The sequence below is a fragment of the Chiloscyllium plagiosum genome, chromosome 3, assembly GCF_004010195.1.
Source record: "Chiloscyllium plagiosum isolate BGI_BamShark_2017 chromosome 3, ASM401019v2, whole genome shotgun sequence".
Lineage (NCBI taxonomy): Eukaryota > Metazoa > Chordata > Chondrichthyes > Orectolobiformes > Hemiscylliidae > Chiloscyllium > Chiloscyllium plagiosum.
Window position 1 is genome coordinate 34,376,316 of NC_057712.1, and position 16,390 is coordinate 34,392,705.

Below are 16,390 nucleotides of genomic sequence, written 5' to 3' on the forward strand. Positions count from 1 at the left end.
CCAGTCCCATGTTCCTAACCATGTCCTGAGTTCATCTGCCTTCCCTGTTAGGCCCCTTGCATTGAAATAAATGCAGTTTAATTTATTAGTCCTACCTTGTCCCTGCCTGCCCTGACTGTTTGACTCACTTCTGTTCTCAGCTGTACCCGTCTCAGATCGATCTCTTTCCTCACTATCTCCCTGGGTCCCAACCCCCCCACCTTACTAGTTTAAATCCTCCCAAGCAATCCTAGCAAATTTCCCTGTCAGTATATTAAAAAGAAATTCCAATGATCCAAAAAATGTGAATCCTTCTCCCATATACCAGCTCCTCAGCCATGCATTCATCTACTCTATCCTCCTATTCCTGCCCTCACTAGCTCATAGCACTGGGCGTAATTCAGATATTACTACCCTTGAGGACCTCTTTTTAAATTTCTACCTAACTCTCTGTAATCTCCCTTCAGAGTCTCAACCTTTTCCCTTCCAATGTCGTCGGTTCCAATGTGGACAATGACCTCCTGCTGGCCCCTCTCCCCCGTGAGAACATTCTGCACCCTCTCAGACATCCTTGATCCTGGCACCAGGGAAACAACACACCATTCTGCTTTTTCTCTGCTGGCCACAAACGTCTGTCTGTACCTCAGACTATAGAATCCCCTACCACAATTGATCTCTTGGAAGCCGAAGTACCCCTTGTTGCATTAGAGCCAGTCTGAATACCAGAAACTTGGCTGTTTGTGCTACGTTCCCCTGAGAATCCATCACCCACTACATTTTCCAAAACAGCATACCTGTTTGAAATGGGAATACCCACAAAAGACTCCTGCCCTCGGTGCCGACCTCTCTCACCCTTCCTGGCGTTAACCCATCTACGTGACTGTATCTGAGACCTTCCCCCCTTCCCATAACTGCCATCCATCACATACTGTTGCAAATTCCTCATCGCTTCTGTCTGTCTCTCCAACCGATCCACTCTATCTGATAAGATTCGCATCCAACAGCATTTATGGCAGCTATAATCTGCAGTAACCCTTAAACTGTCTTTAAACTCCCACATCTCAAGAAGTAGATATCACTGCAAAGGCCACTTTTGCTCCTTCACAATCTACAGACCCAGAAAATAACATCGTCTTATTCCTCAATTTAACCTGGGGCCATGTTTGTAAATAGCTATGGCTTATATTTTAAGTTTAATCAAGAGACTTATCTCCAAAAAACATATAAATCAAGAAAGAATCCACTATACTCACTACTGCAGCCTCTCTTGGACAGATTTAAAACAATTAACTTATCTGATTCTGTGCTGTGAACTTCTCCCGACAGTTCCTCCAAGATTAGTTGTAAACTTCACTGTTTGTTAATTTTCCCAGTTACACTCCGATGTCCAGCGATACACGAATTCAAACAGCAAAGGCGGTAACTGTGCAGGTTCTTTCTCTCTCCCTCTCTCTCTCTCTCTCTCTCCCTCCTGCATTGTCCTCACCATGTGCTTCCTTTGTCTGTTCTTCTCCCTTTTAAAACTGCTGTTGTTTTGACTTTTTTTTTCCAAAGTTCCAAAACAATGCAATGGGTATATGAATAGGAAGGGTTTGGAGGGATATGGGCTGGGTGCTGGCAGGTGGGACTAGATTGGGTTGGGATATCTGGTCGGCATGGACGGGTTGGACCAAAGGGTCTGGTTCCAAACTGTACATCTCTATCACTCTAAATGCGCATTTCATTAACATGAATTCATTGTGATGCAATTGATGAATTGGGATCGCTGTTTTTAAAACACAAATTTTTAAAACATGAAGGCTATCATGCAATTCCATTGTCAATACTCGAAGTGTTGTTTCTAAAGCAAGATTTCTCTGTAAACATGAGGTTGCACAAAATGCAAGCATCACGTTGTGGAGGAACTGACTGTACATGGTCACCACAGAGACTAGAAGTGTCCCTGATCACCCCCATGTTGCAGGAAGAGCATTGCAGGGGCCAGGTTCTCTGCCACTGTGAACCTTATCAAGTAAAATCAACTTTAATTACAGATAACAATCCAAGAGCCGATTGCACAACCTTACACACTAGTCACCAAATTCAATGATGCTAAAATTCTAATCACAGGCTTTCAGCTATTGAAAGCAGAGTTCTAAAGGCTGAAATCCAAAATATTATTCCATATATAATTAATTCAGAATGCTGCTAAACATCTTTGGCCCACTTCCAGCTATTGGCTTTCACCATGTCTCGTTACATTGAAAGCAACAAGGACAACAACTCACTTATATAGCACAACTACAATACCAAAGCAAAACTTGACATTGAACCACGTAAGAGTAGATTGGGAATATGGGAAAAGCTTGACTAAGTACTTAGGCCACTTTTGGAATATTGCCTGCAATTCTGGTCTCTATTGGAAGGATGTTGTGAAACTTGAAAGGGTTCAGAAAAGATTTACAAGGATGTTGCCATGGTTGGAGGATTTGAGCTATAGGGAGAGGCTGAATAGGTTGAAGCTGTTTTCTCTGGAGCGTCAGAGGCTGAGGAGTGACCTTAGGGAGGTTTATAAAATCATGCCGGGCACGGTTAAGGTAAATAGACAAGATCTTTTCCCTGGGATGCAGAAGTCCAGACTAGAGGACATACATTTAGGGTGAGGTGGGGAGATTTAAAAGGAACCTAAGGGGCAACTTTTTCTCGCAGAGAGTGGTGCATATACGGAATAAGCTGCCAGAAGAAGTAGAGAAGGCTGGTACAATTACAGCATTTAAAAGGCATCTGGATGGGTATATGAACAGGAAGAATTTGGAGGGATATGGGCCAAGTCCTGGCAAATGGGACTAGATTAGTTTAGGATATCTGGTCAGCATGGACAAGTTGGACCAAAGGATGTGTTTCCAAGCTGTACATCTCTGACTCTAAGTAGTACATTCTTAAAGTATAAATATAAGAGGGGGATCTAGGGAACAATTCCAAAGGTTTGGGCTCATGTGGTTGACAGCATAACTATCAACAGTGGCATAATTAAAGTTCAGGACAATCAAGAAGTTGGTTTCATTCCTCTGCACTGACTTCAAAACTTTTGATCTTAACTTTAAGTGCCACATGCCACTGGTTGGATTTTTTTTATCAGTCATAAAAGACAAAAAGGAGAGCACAGTACACTATGACTTGAGCAAAATATAAAATGCTATCAATATTTTGATTGCCAAAGAGTAACAAAGTTCAATTGAAACATTCACAATTGCACATTACCTTGGCTCATCAAATGCTGGCCTGCTACTTCTTAGTTAGCATCATCTCTGTATAATAGGTGGCCCAATCTAGAACTAGCATACCCCTATCTTCTAGACTTTCCAACTTAAATCCTTTAATCCTGCATCCTTCCTTCCTGCCATGCTGCTGCAAGATTGAAATTTGATCTGACTTCCTGTTGTCTTTCAAAACATATACCTTTTTATTTGATGTTTTAAGCCAAATGTCTTCCTCATTTTGATCCCTCCTGTCCATATTCTTCCTCTTTTTGCTTTCCTTACTGAGGTCTCCAATGCTCTCATTTTTTGTCGTACTGACCAATTTAGAATCCTTGTCTTTTCCTGAACTAGATGAATTCTTATTCGTATGGGGTCTTTTTGCGTTCCGTTTCGGTTCCTCATAGTTTAAGTACGATTCAAAAGACATTGTTGGTTTTTCAAACTCTTCATTTTCAAATTCAGAAACATCTTCCACTTTGCAGACTTTGGTGCTCTTCTTAGTCATTCGTGACATGCCCTGCGATTTGTCAGACACTCGAATTTCTTTGTCCTTTGAAGAACTCTTCTGCACCTTGCTGGCTGATTTACCATGTTTAGTTATGCCCACAGCTTTGTTTAGTTGCTCTTGACCATTTTCTTGAGTGTCCTTTGCTGAATGAGGATTTTCCTGATTCACACTGGAGGATGTGAAAACAATTTCCAGTGAAGACTCCTTCTTGGATTGGTCTTCATTCGACTTTTTTTTCTGCCGGACATCAGTAGATTTCTTATCTTTTCTAGAGAAGTTACTTTGGACCTTATGTAAAGATTTTGATTTTTCGTGTATCTGGAACTTAAGTGATTCTTGGTGATGGGTCAGATTGTTTTTAGATGCAACTTGACAACACTCTTTCCTATCCATCCTGAACAGTTGGCATTCATTGGTCTTTAACTGATCAGAATCGATCTTCAAACACTGGTTAAATGCAGACCGCTCTCTCTTTTTTGGATTTCCTTCCTCACTCAAGAGCTTTGCAGACTTAATTGCATCAGTCGCATGCAAAATTTCCTCTTGTCTGGAAGGTCCAGGTGACTTGTTTGTATCTTTCTTCTCAAGGCTACTGTGCTCATTATTCTTCTTTTCATTTTGTTTACTGCGATCTCTAAAACAAAATGAACGTTTCAATTAAATTCAGGAATCATTGGAGAGAGAAAAGAACCTCAATAAATATTTGTGCTCACAATACATTACCTTCACCATTGTTGGCACACAGCAAAAGGCCTTGAACATGTGCTGTGTATTCAAAATTATCATACAAGTAAAACAGTGGTTAGCACTGCTGCCTCACAGCGCCAGAGACCCGGGTTCAATTCCCGCCTCAGGCAACTGTGTGCGGAGTTTGCGCATTCTCCCAGTGTCTGCGTGGGTTTCCTCCCACAGTCCAAACAAAATGTGCAGATTAGGTGAATTGGCCATGCTAAATTGCCCGTAGTGTTAGGTGTAGGGGAATGGGTCTGGGTAACTTGCTCTTTGGAGGGTCGGTATGGACTTGTTGGGCCGAAGGGCCTGTTTCCACACTAAGTAATCTATAATCTATAAATCTTTGAATGCCATAGTTTGCAGACTCTATTTCTTTCAAGTTATGAGCTACTCTCTACCTTTTCCAAGGCCTCATATGAAGAGTGTAAGCAACTTGAATAAACTCATTTTCTCCTAAACTATGTACTTACCAAGCATCTCCTCACATTCAATACCGGACTAGAGGGACAACTCTTCTGTTACATACATTCTCAGTAACAAAGTTAAAAAACACAATACCAGGTTAAAGTACAATTTTAATTTTGTATACCCCAGTCCAACAACAGTACCGCCAAATCATTCTCAGTAACAATAAGGTTGATCCCAGAATTGAGTGATGTATTAAGATACAATTCTTCCATCACAAATTTGTGTTCAAATTCAACTCAAATCTGTTAATTGTGCAAATAGCAAATTACATAAGATTTTGATTGGTTCACACCATTCCCTGTGAAAGAAATCTGCCTAAAGTTTAGTGGTGAATTAGCATTATTTAGAAGGATTCTGGATTAGTGGTGCTGGAAGAGCACAGCAATTCAGGCAGCATCCGAGGACAGGCAAAATCGACGTTTCGGGCAAAAGCCCTTCTTTTGCCCGAAATGTCGATTTCGCTGCTCCTCGGATGCTGCCTGAATTGCTGTGCTCTTCCAGCACCACTAATCCAGAATCTGGTTTCCAGCATCTGCAGTCATTGTTTTTACTTAGAAGGACGCAGGGAAAGATGGTGTAGGAAACAGAATATGAGAGCAGTGTGTGGTGGAGTTACACAATCAGTAGAAGGACCTGATCATACTTTGCTTATTTTGGCAGAGCTTTATGTTCAGAACACATGCCAAATGTAAATTTTCTTCTTTGTTGCTGTTAATCTTTTCCACCTTAAGGCAACAACTCATGTCTGGGTTTCAACTCCCCAGAAGTTGCTACCTTCTAGAATTGCACAGCTTAACACATTTTTTGGGCACGAGGCAATTGGTTTGATTTTGGAAACCATCAGAACTGAACTCAGTTACATTCTCAGTCAGCACGCTGATGAGGTAAACTTATTACAAAGACCTTTGGATAACTTTGAAAAGCAGGAACCTCAAGCAATATTTCCACTCCCTTAACTGAAGGATATTGAGGCCAATTTTCCATGTCCACCTAATATTCTTTTTAAGTTAACTTCAAATCATAGCAGTTTTCTGCCAGACAGCCAATTCAGTAAGATTCAAAATTTCCACTTGCTCTGCATATTTCATTGTCACATAATGTAAGTGCCACATTACTCCTTGAAATCACTCCTTGAATACATTATTTATTACAGAACTTTGAGTAGAATGAAATTGATACAAATCAGATGGGGGTGGTGGTTTGGAGAGGGGGAAGGAAAATAATTTACCCATTTCAAGTACTCCCCAACTCAAAAGTAACAAGTACATTCAATATTGCCCAAGACATGCCAAGAACAGTTTCTACTGTACATCATGCTTTACCATTCTCAAAATGTCCAGACTGTTCTAAACCACTAACTCAGTCCTGTATTTTGTACTATTTTACACTTATAATGCCATTCAAACTGGAAACTTAGAATATTAATAAAGAGGAATATGAACTAAACAATATTTAATACATACAGAACACCAAATGGCACATTTGATATTTAGATTTATTCAAACCCTGAGGGTGACTTTGTATCTGCCATACTTTGGGATCAACAAAATATCACCTGTTGGACATTCAACATACAGGCTTTCGTGTTCAGTTGTTACATTTGAAAATGACCTTAAATTTTTTAAAAAATATTTCATTCAAATTATCTGCTCTGCATTAGGGTGAAAAGGAACAATGTAAGTTAGAAAAAAGTGAAAAATCTTCCTCCTTTTTTACTATTCCTTCATTCTTTCAATTTGCATTAGGTGATTTAAAAATTGATCCAGCTCAAGACATTCTTTTGTAATTAAGAAAAGACATACAAGAACCAAGTCTTAGGAAACAAATAAATGGAAAATTGATTGGAAATCACATTTAAAAACATTGCTGAAATTTCTGATGCTTCACCGATAGAAGTCTTCCAGTGAAAATCCAGAGGCTTTACGCAGTATCAATTCAAATACCTCACCTTAACATGTGGGTATACATTCATGTCCAGGATTGGCACATGGCACCTGGAGAGAGTTTCAATGGAACCAGACTTAACCATGTGCCAGAAGTGGAGAGGGCTGCCTATGGACCACCTCATTTGTGGCAGAGCTATTGTCCTCTTGGGTCATATTACTGTAGCTGAGTTAAGGGTTGGAGAAATTTTAGAAAAGCTGAGGTCAATCCTCAAAAGCCATCAGTTATGCTAAAGCCTCCAGCAGTTTGAGCATATCCACAGACTTCCACCTCCAAACCTCCTTGCTACCTCCTCCTAGGATCAATGCACAGGGTCAGAATCTTGGCATAATTTGGCTTTGCCCACATTCCTAACTCATCACCAGCAGAACCTAAGTTTCACCCTCTGTGACAAGAGGCGTATCAGAGTTACAGTCAAATTTGTTTGTAGTCACGATACATTCACTTATGGGTGATTAATCCATGTGGCAGAAGCTGCCAATCTGGCAATGTCACTACAGCAAACAGAACGGTCATCTCAATTTCAAACCACAGCTACAAGTTGAAAGCAAACGCATACCTGGATGTTTCCTGAGGAATCAGTTTTTTCCACTGGCTTACCAACTCTTTGGCAAGGTCACCAACAGCATCATTTTTCCTGAATCCATTCACTGTTTTTCCTATTCCTGTTTCCTACAAAAGAAAAACTTAAAATTTCAACGAGAAGTGGTAAAAAAAATCTCATTCATCAGGCATTGAGAACTTTAATGTAAACTTTTTCTCATTCCTAGAAACAGATTCTTAATTTGGACTTCTTTCATTCTGACATTTCAGTCATACTGTGCCTCACCTTATGGAGGTCAAACACCACAGTTAGATCCTAGAAAGCTTTTGGGCTTTTCACGTTCATGAGCAAAAAGCAAAGTTGTCAATGAAAGAAAGTTCCAGGTTGTTGAGAAAGAAATGTAAAATATGTCCACATAATACTGAGTAACATGCCTCAGGGTGCACGTCATCTGTGTGTTCAGGGTATCCTTGATTGGTAGGTGCAAATTGGTGGTTTTATTGTTGGCAGAAGTGGCTCCATCATGCCAACCTCCCTATTTATCTCTCAGCCCCCTTCCCCCTCCACATTTCTGATAAGGGCTTATACCCGAAACATTGACTCTCCTGCTCCTGCTGTGCTTTTCCAGCGCCACCCTTTTCAACACCGACTCTCCAGCACCTGCAGTCCTCACTTTCTCCACAGCACAGCAGGTGGTGATTTTAATTCTTCATGTCAGTTTCGGAGCAATTCAATGCAAATACCACTCACCCTTTCTGCAACCTTTCCCTTCCTTAAAAGAGACATGCAGTCTTTAAGATTAGATTACTTACAGTGTGGAAATAGGCCCTTTGGCCCAACAAGTCCACATCAACCCTCCGAACAGCAACCCACCCAGACCCATTCCCTTACATTTACTTCTTCACCTAACACTACGGGCACTTTAGCATGGCCAATTCACCTGACCTGCACATCTTTGGACTATGGGAGGAAACCGGAGCGCCCAGAGGAAACCTACGCAGATACTGGGAGAATGTGCAAACTCCACACAGACAGTTGCCTGAGGCGGGAATTGAACCCGGGTTTCTGTCACTGTGAGGCAACAGTGCTAACCACTGTGCCACACACAAATAAAAGGTGGACATAGCACAACCATTCCCAGTTGCAAAACATTTCATACTTTTTGGTAGAGAAATTTCTGAAACTCTCTCTTCATTGAATGACTTTAAATTAGTACAACTCCTTGCAATGCCTTTGTGGAGTAGGCAGAAAATGGTGACAAATTTGAAAGGGAAGCCAATTTTGAGGATCAGATGTACCATAAACCTTTGCAACTGATACAGTGGTTTTTGTGCAGTCAAAAAAGACCATGTTAAATGGTTGGTTCCTTGCACAGTTCTTGAATTTATTGAATACATTGTTCTGGTGCCTTTCAATGGACAATTATCACACCGGTGACTCTGGAAAGAGCTGCTCAGCCACTAGGAGGTGGTAACCAATGAGTAGCTTTATAAAGACTGTTGCTGACAGCAGGGAGACTCCTCCATCAACACAGCAAATGGACTATTCTCCCTTGAATATAATCACAATCATATCATCCCAGATTGCTCAGCATGTACTTCTCTTCCCAGAGGGCTTAAACATTGTACAAATGTGTCAGGATGCATGTCTGTTGGGTCTCCAGCACAAATCCTCTCATTGAAGGCCAGAATCAAACAAGGTTGTGTTGTTGCTCCAACTTTCTTGCCTCATTTTCCTCTCCGCAATATTGCACCTCACCTCCAGCAAACTATCCATAGACATGGAGGTAATCTACAGAACAGACAGGAAACTATTCAGACTATGCTGTCTTCAAACTATAAAACAAAAATCACCCCAACCTCTGTCATGTACTTTCGGATGCATATGATGTAAGGTATGTGATTTATAAAATATATATTAAATATATAGAGTTTCAATTCTGAACTAGTAGCACATGAGTTTTGGTCTGTGTGTATGAATGTTTGATGATTAACTGGTAATTTCTTTTTGTAATAATTCATGGGTGAGAGTGGTTCTAGCTAGACCAGCACTTATTACCCATTCCTGAGGGCAGTTGAGAGTTAACCACATTGCTGGATCAGGAGTCACATGTAGACCAGGCCAGGCTGTTTGTTTCAGTAAAGAAACGTAGTGACCCAAATTGAGTTTTCCCTGACAATTGTGGTCATCCTTAGACTCTAATTCCAGATTTTTGTTTTATTCAACACAAATTCCACCATTCGCCATGGTGGAATTTGAAATCGGATCCCAGAACATTACCTGGGTCCCTGGGTAAACATCCTCCTCCCTACCTTTTATCTTAGCCTGCTGGAATGAACTCGGATTTCACCAGTTTCCTCATTTCCCCTCCCCCCACCTTGTCTCAGTCTAATCCATCGAAGTCAGCACCGCCTTCCTAACCTGCAATCTTCTTCCCGACCTCTCCGCCCCCACCCCAGTCTGACCTATCACCCTCACCTTGACCTCTTTCCACCTATCACATTTCCGACACCCCTCCCCCAAGTCCCTCCTCCATACCTTTTATCTTAGCCTGCTGGACAAACTTTCCTCATTCCTGAAGAAGGGCTTATGCCCGAAACGTCGATTCTCCTGTTCCCTGGATGCTGCCTGACCTGCTGCGCTTTTCCAGCAACACATTTTCATCCCTGGGTAAACAGTCCAGTGATAATATCACTAGGTTTCTTGCCATCCCTCTAAAAGAGATACAGGACAAGAAATTGCCCCTGGTGAATTTGTTTGCATTGAGAGCTTTCACATAAAAAAAAGTAAACTTTAAAGACATTGGACTGCTTTCAGTTAGAAGAATCAGAATTTTATTTTGTTTAAGAAAACCGACATAGAAATATTTTTTGTTTTCAGTTTGCAGATATCCTGGTGGAAATTAGATGTAGAGTACTTTCTCCTGAAGAAAGGGCATTATTCATAATGATTAAGAAGTATGTTTCCTCTGTGAGAGGAGTTTAATTTCGAAATCCCAGATCAGAAGTATTTGGTTAGAACCCTGAAGAGGTTATTTGAAGCAGAGAAAGAATTGGTATTCACACACTGAGCTGAAGGCTCAGGAATTGAAATAATAGTTCTGTCCATCTATAGGGGTAATCAGAAGGGATTTCAGTCCTGTAAAGAGGCACTGTTGAGATGAATGGGATTATATTTCACTATGCCCTTTGAAATTTTTGGAAGTGTCACATGTAAATCCTTATATTTAATTCTGTTTTATCTTAATTTCTTTTGCATAATATACTTCTGTTTGCTTGTTAAAACCAAACCTACAGCATTGAATGCTTGTGTGCTTCAGTGAAACCACCTAGTTACATTTTTTTTTTAAAAACCCATCATGCGAGATTTCAGTCTGGGATCTGAATGGTCCAGTATCATCAGGTGGAATCATAACAGTCAGAAATTGAGCTCTAGACCAATGCTGACCCCTTCTCCAAAGAATTTGAGAAAGAGTGCTTCTCACTAAATGCAATATTAAAAGGTGCTCTTCAAACAGCTCCTACAGCACAATACTTATTCCTGTAGATTAATTTTAACAGGAAATTGTAGGGTGGTTATTTTCCCCTATCTGGAACTCTCCTTTTGTTCAAGACACACACAAATAAAATTCATGATCACTTCCAACATGCCAGTTCAAACGGCTGAGAAGTGCATTGTTGTATTAAATTCACTCGTAAAATGTAGGCTGAACCAGCATTTATTGTCTGTTCCTTAGCTGCCCTTAAGAAGTTGCTGTATGTAAATTACCCCAAGACAGCTTTAATTCAACACATTAAGAAAGCTCAAAGACAAACAAATACTGAAGCAATTATTTAAAAACTTTATTGCACACAGCAACCAAATTAAGACCACTTAAATACATCTAAATACATGGGTGGAACTGAGAAATAAAGGGATAATCACCTTATTGGGACCGTACTATAGACCCCCCCCCCAATAGTCAGTGGGGAATTCAGAAACAAATTTGTAAGGAGATCGGAGTTATGTTATAGATCGGTGGTTATGGTAGGGAATTTTAATTTTCGAAACATAGACTGGGACTGTCATAGTGTTAAGGGTTTAGATGAAGAGGAATTTGTTAAGTGTGCACAAGAAAATTTTCTGATTCAGGATGTGAATATACCTCCTACAAAAGGTGCAAACCTTACCTTCTCTTGGAAAATAAAACAAGGCAGTGGGGGAGAACTTTGGGACCAGTGACCATAAATCTACTAGTTTTAAAATAGTGATGGAAAAGGATAGACTGGATCTAAAAGTTCAAGTTCTAAATTGGAGGAAGACCAATTTTGATGGTATTTGGCAAGAACTTTCAGAAGTTGGTTGGGGCACATGTTCGCAGGTAAAGGGACAGCTGGAAAATGCGAAGCCTTCAAAATGAGGTAATACAGATCAGAGATAGTGTGTTGCTGTTAATATGAAAAATAAAGTTTATAGGCGTAGGGAATGCTGGATGACTGGAGAAATTGAGGGTTTGCTAAAGAATAAGAAGGAAGCATATATCAGGTATAGAGAGGAGAGATCGAGTGAATCCTTAGAAGAGTATAAAGGCAGTCGGAGTATACTTAAGAGGAAATCAGGGGAGCAAAAAAGGGGACATAGCTTTGGCAAATAGGGTTAAGGAGAATCCAAAGGGTTTTTACAAATACATTAAGGACAAAATGGTAACTCGGGAGAGAATAGGACCCCTCAAAGATCAGCAAGGCAGCCTTTGTGTGGTACCGCAAGAGATGTGGGAGATACTAAATGAGTATTTTGCATAAGTGTTTACTGTGGAGAAGGACATAAAAGATATAGAATGTAGGGAAATAGATGGTGAGATCTTGGAAAATATCCATATTACAGAGGTGGTGGTGCTGGATGTCTTGAAACACATAAAAGTGGATAAATCCCCAGGACCTGATCAGGTGTAGCCTAAAACTCTGTGGGAAGCTAGGGAAGTGATTGCGGGGCCTCTTGCTGAGATAATTGTATCATCGATAGTCACAGGTGAGGTGCCAGAAGGCTGGAGTTGGCTAACGTGATGCCACTATTTTAGAAAGGTGGTAAAGAAAAGCCAGTGAGCTTAACATCCATGATGGGTAAGTTGTTAGAGGGACAGAATTTACACGCAAGGACTGGTTATGGATTGTCAACTTGGTTTTGTGTGTGGAAAAATCAAGTCTCACGAACTTGATGGAATTTTTTGAAGTAGTAACAAAGAGGATTGACGAGGGCAGAACAGTGGAAGTGATTTACATGTACTTTCAGTAGGCCGTTCAACAAGGTTCCTCATGGGATACTCATTAGCAAGGTTAGATCAGAAGGAAATAGGCATTTGGATACAGTGCTGGCTCAAAGGTAGAAGACAGAGGGTGGTGAAAGAAGGTTGCTTTTCAGTCTGGAAGCCTGGGACCAGTGGAGTGCCACAAGGATCGGTGCTGGGTCCACTACTTTTTGGCATTTATATAAATGATTTGGATGTGACTGTAGGAAGTACAGTTGGTAACTTTGCAGATGACAGTAAAATTGGAGGTATAGTAGACAGCAAAGGAGGTTACCTCAGAGAAGCATCAGATGGGCCAATGGGCTGAGGAGTGGCAAACGGAGTTTAATTTAGAAAAAAATGAGGTGCTACATTTTGGAAAGGTAAATCAGGGAAGGACTTATACACTTACTTAATGGTAAAGTCCTGAGGAGTGCTGCTGAACAAAGAAACCTTGCAGTGCAAGGTTTTCATAGTTCCTTGAAAGTGGAGTCGCAGGTAGATAGGATAGCGAATGCTTTCCTTTACTGGTCAGAGCACTTGAGTATAGAAGTTGGCATGCCATGTTATGGATGCACAGGAAATCGGTTAGGCCACTTTTGGAATGTTGAGTGCGATTCTGGTCTCCCTCTCGTAGGAAAGATGTTGTGAAACTTCAAAGGGTTTAGAAAAGACTTACAAGGATGTTGCCAGGATTGGAGGGCTTGAACTAAAGGGAAAGGCTAAATAGGCAAGGGCAGTTTTCCCTGGAGGGTCGTAGGCTGAGGAGTGACCTTCTAGAGGTTTAGAAGATCACGAGAGGCATGGATAGGGTAAATAGACAAGGTCTTTTCCTGGGGGTGGGAGAATCCAGAACTAGAGGGCATAGGTTTACCGTAAAAGAAAGAAAGAAAGATTTAAAAGGGACCCAAGGGGCAATTTTTTCATAGAGGGTGGCGTGCATCTGGAATGAGCTGCCAGAGGAAGTGGTGGAGGTTGGTACAATCACAACATTTAATGGCATCTGGATGGGTATATAAATAGGAAGGGTTTAGAGGGATATGAGCCAACTGCTGGCAAACGAGACTAGATTAAGTTAGGACATCTCATCAGTATGGACAAGTTGGACTGAAGGTTCTGTTTCCATACTGTACATCTCTGACTCTAAATAAGCAAGTTAAGCCTCTCAGAATAGTTGCCTAACAACTGACTCCTCTCCCAAGACAACGCACCCAGCCTTGAAATGCTAATCTATCAAAACCAGTTCTGCTAGGAAGATGTGTTGCTTGTAAACACAATATTAGACTCAAGAGTCAGAGTCATTCAGCACGGAAACGGACTTTTCATTCCAACCTAACCACGCATTCCAGAGATATTCCAATCTGACCAAGTGCCATTGCAAGTATTTGGCTCATTCCCCTCTAAACCCTTTTGATTCATATACCTATCCAGATGACTTTTAGAATGTTCTAATTAAACCCACCTCACCATTTCCTCTGGCAGTTCATTCTATAAACGTACAACTCTATGAAAAAGTTACCCCTCAGGTCCTTTATAAATCTTTCCCTTTTCACCCTAAACCTATGCCCTCTAGTTCTGGACTCTCCCACCCCAGGGAAACGCCCTTGTCTAATTACCCTATCTATGCCCCTCATGATTTTATAAACCTCTAAGGTCACTCCTCAGCCTCCGATGCTCCAGGGAAAACAGCCCCAGCCTATTCAGCCTCTCCTTATAGCTCAAATCCTAAAGCGACAGTGACTCAGAACTTAGTCACGACAAGGGACTCACAAGGAGGTATTGAAATGCTTCAATGGTGCTCTCAGAGAATCTCAGAGGTACACATCCCTGCCAATTTATGGGAGTTCCTGGCTTGTGACTGACCAAAATGAGAAACTTTATTCAGAAAGGTGCCCAACACATTGAAAGACACAAACCTCCAAATATATCACCTGTATGTGGCAGATCGTATACTGCGATGATCTAATACCTCAGAACCAATCAAACAAGTTATCCTCGATCCTGAGGAAGTACATGAGAGGAGGACTAACTGCTTAGCCAGGGGGAAAAAAAACCTTTCCTTTTTCAACACATTAAATCCCTTCATTATTGAAAAATAATCTTGAAAACATCTCCTTTAAGTCTTAAGCTCCAATGGTAATTCATTCTCTTTGAATTTTCTTAACTGTAGCTTCCTATACCTCTCATCATTTTTGAGTTAATATAGAACATAAAACAGTATTGGCCCTTCAGTCCTCGATGTTGTGCTGACCTTTTATCCTTTGATCTAAGATCAAACAAACTTACATTCCCTTCATTTTGCTATCACCCAGGAGACTATCCAAGTAGCTTAAATGTTCCTAATGTATCTGACTCTCCTACCACTACTGACATGCATTCCACGCACCCACCACACTATAATAAAGAACCTACCTCTGACATCTCCCTAAACTTTCCTCCAACCACCTTAAAATTATGTCCCCTTGTGATAGGCATTTCCGCCCTGGGAAAAAGTCTTGATCTATCCAATCTATCTATGCCTCTCATCATCTTGTCCATCTCTATCAAAACACCGCTCATCCTTCTTCGATCCAATGAGAAAAGCCCTAGTTCCTTCAACCTTTCTTCATAAGACATGCCCTCTAATCCAGGCAGCATCCTGCTAGTCTCCTTCAATCTGCAATTTGAGAGGGAGAGGGTACAGTCGGAAGTGACAGTACTTCTGTTGAATAAAGGGAACTATGGCCAGCTCCTCCCTCATAGCTCCAAAGTTCAATGGTGCAATACCTTAGCAGGGATGACAGTGGAGGAACAATGGCGGATATTTCTGTGTAAGATGCAGAAGATGCAGGATCATTTTATTCTTAAAAGGAAGAAAGATCCCAGGAGGAGGCATGGGCGGCCGTGGCTGACGAGGGAAGTAAAGAAACATAGAAAGTTAAAAGAGAAAAAGTATAGCATAGCTAAGATAAGTGGGAAAACAGGACTGGGAAGCTTTTAAAGAGCAGAGGATTACTAAGAAGGAAATACGCAGAGGAAAAACGAAGTACGAAGGTAAACTGGCCAAGAATATTAAGGAGGATAGTAAAAGCTTTTTTAGGTATGTGAAAGGGGAAAAAAATGGTTTGGACAAAAATTGGGCCCTTGAAGACAGAAACAGGGGAATATATTACTAGGAACAAAGAAATGGCAGAGGAATTAAATGGGTACTTCAGATCTGTGTTCACTTGGGAAGACACAAGCAATCTCCCTGAGGTAACAGTGGCTGAAAGACCTGAACTTAAGGGAATTTATATTTGCCAGGAATTGGTGTTGGAGAGACTGTTAGGTATGAAGGTTGATAAGTCTCCGGGGCCTGATGGAAATTATAGACCAGTTAGTCTGACCTCAGTGATGGGAAAGATGCTGGAGTCTATTATAAAGGATGAAATTACTGCACATCTGGATAGTAGTAACAGGATAGGACAGAGTCAGCATGGATTTATGAAGGGGAAATCATGCTTGACTAATCTTCTTGAATCTTTTGAGGATGTAACTATGAAGTTGGACGAGGGAAATACAGTAGATGTAGTGTACCTGGACTTTCAGAAAGCTTTTGAAAAAGTCCCACACAGGAGGTTAGTGAGTAAAATGTGGGCGCATGGTATTGGGGGCAAAGTACTAGATTGGATTGAAAATTGGTTGGCTAATAGGAAACAAAAGGTAGTGATAAACGGCTCCATTTCGGAAAGGCA

The 16,390-nt window shown here is 41.0% G+C and overlaps 1 protein-coding gene across 3 annotated transcripts in view; it reads right to left on the bottom strand.

Moving 5' to 3' along the window:
* eloal (elongin A, like) overlaps nt 1–16,390 on the bottom strand; it is a 118,462-nt gene that overhangs the window by 56,577 nt on the left and 45,495 nt on the right. For all 3 annotated transcript variants that reach the window (XM_043679545.1, XM_043679536.1, XM_043679526.1), the window contains 2 exons: nt 7,430–7,542; nt 3,418–4,360 (listed from right to left, as the gene is read on the bottom strand). In XM_043679545.1, the coding sequence (XP_043535480.1) occupies nt 3,418–4,360; nt 7,430–7,542 (1,056 nt within the window). The remainder of the gene's footprint in view (nt 1–3,417; nt 4,361–7,429; nt 7,543–16,390) is intronic.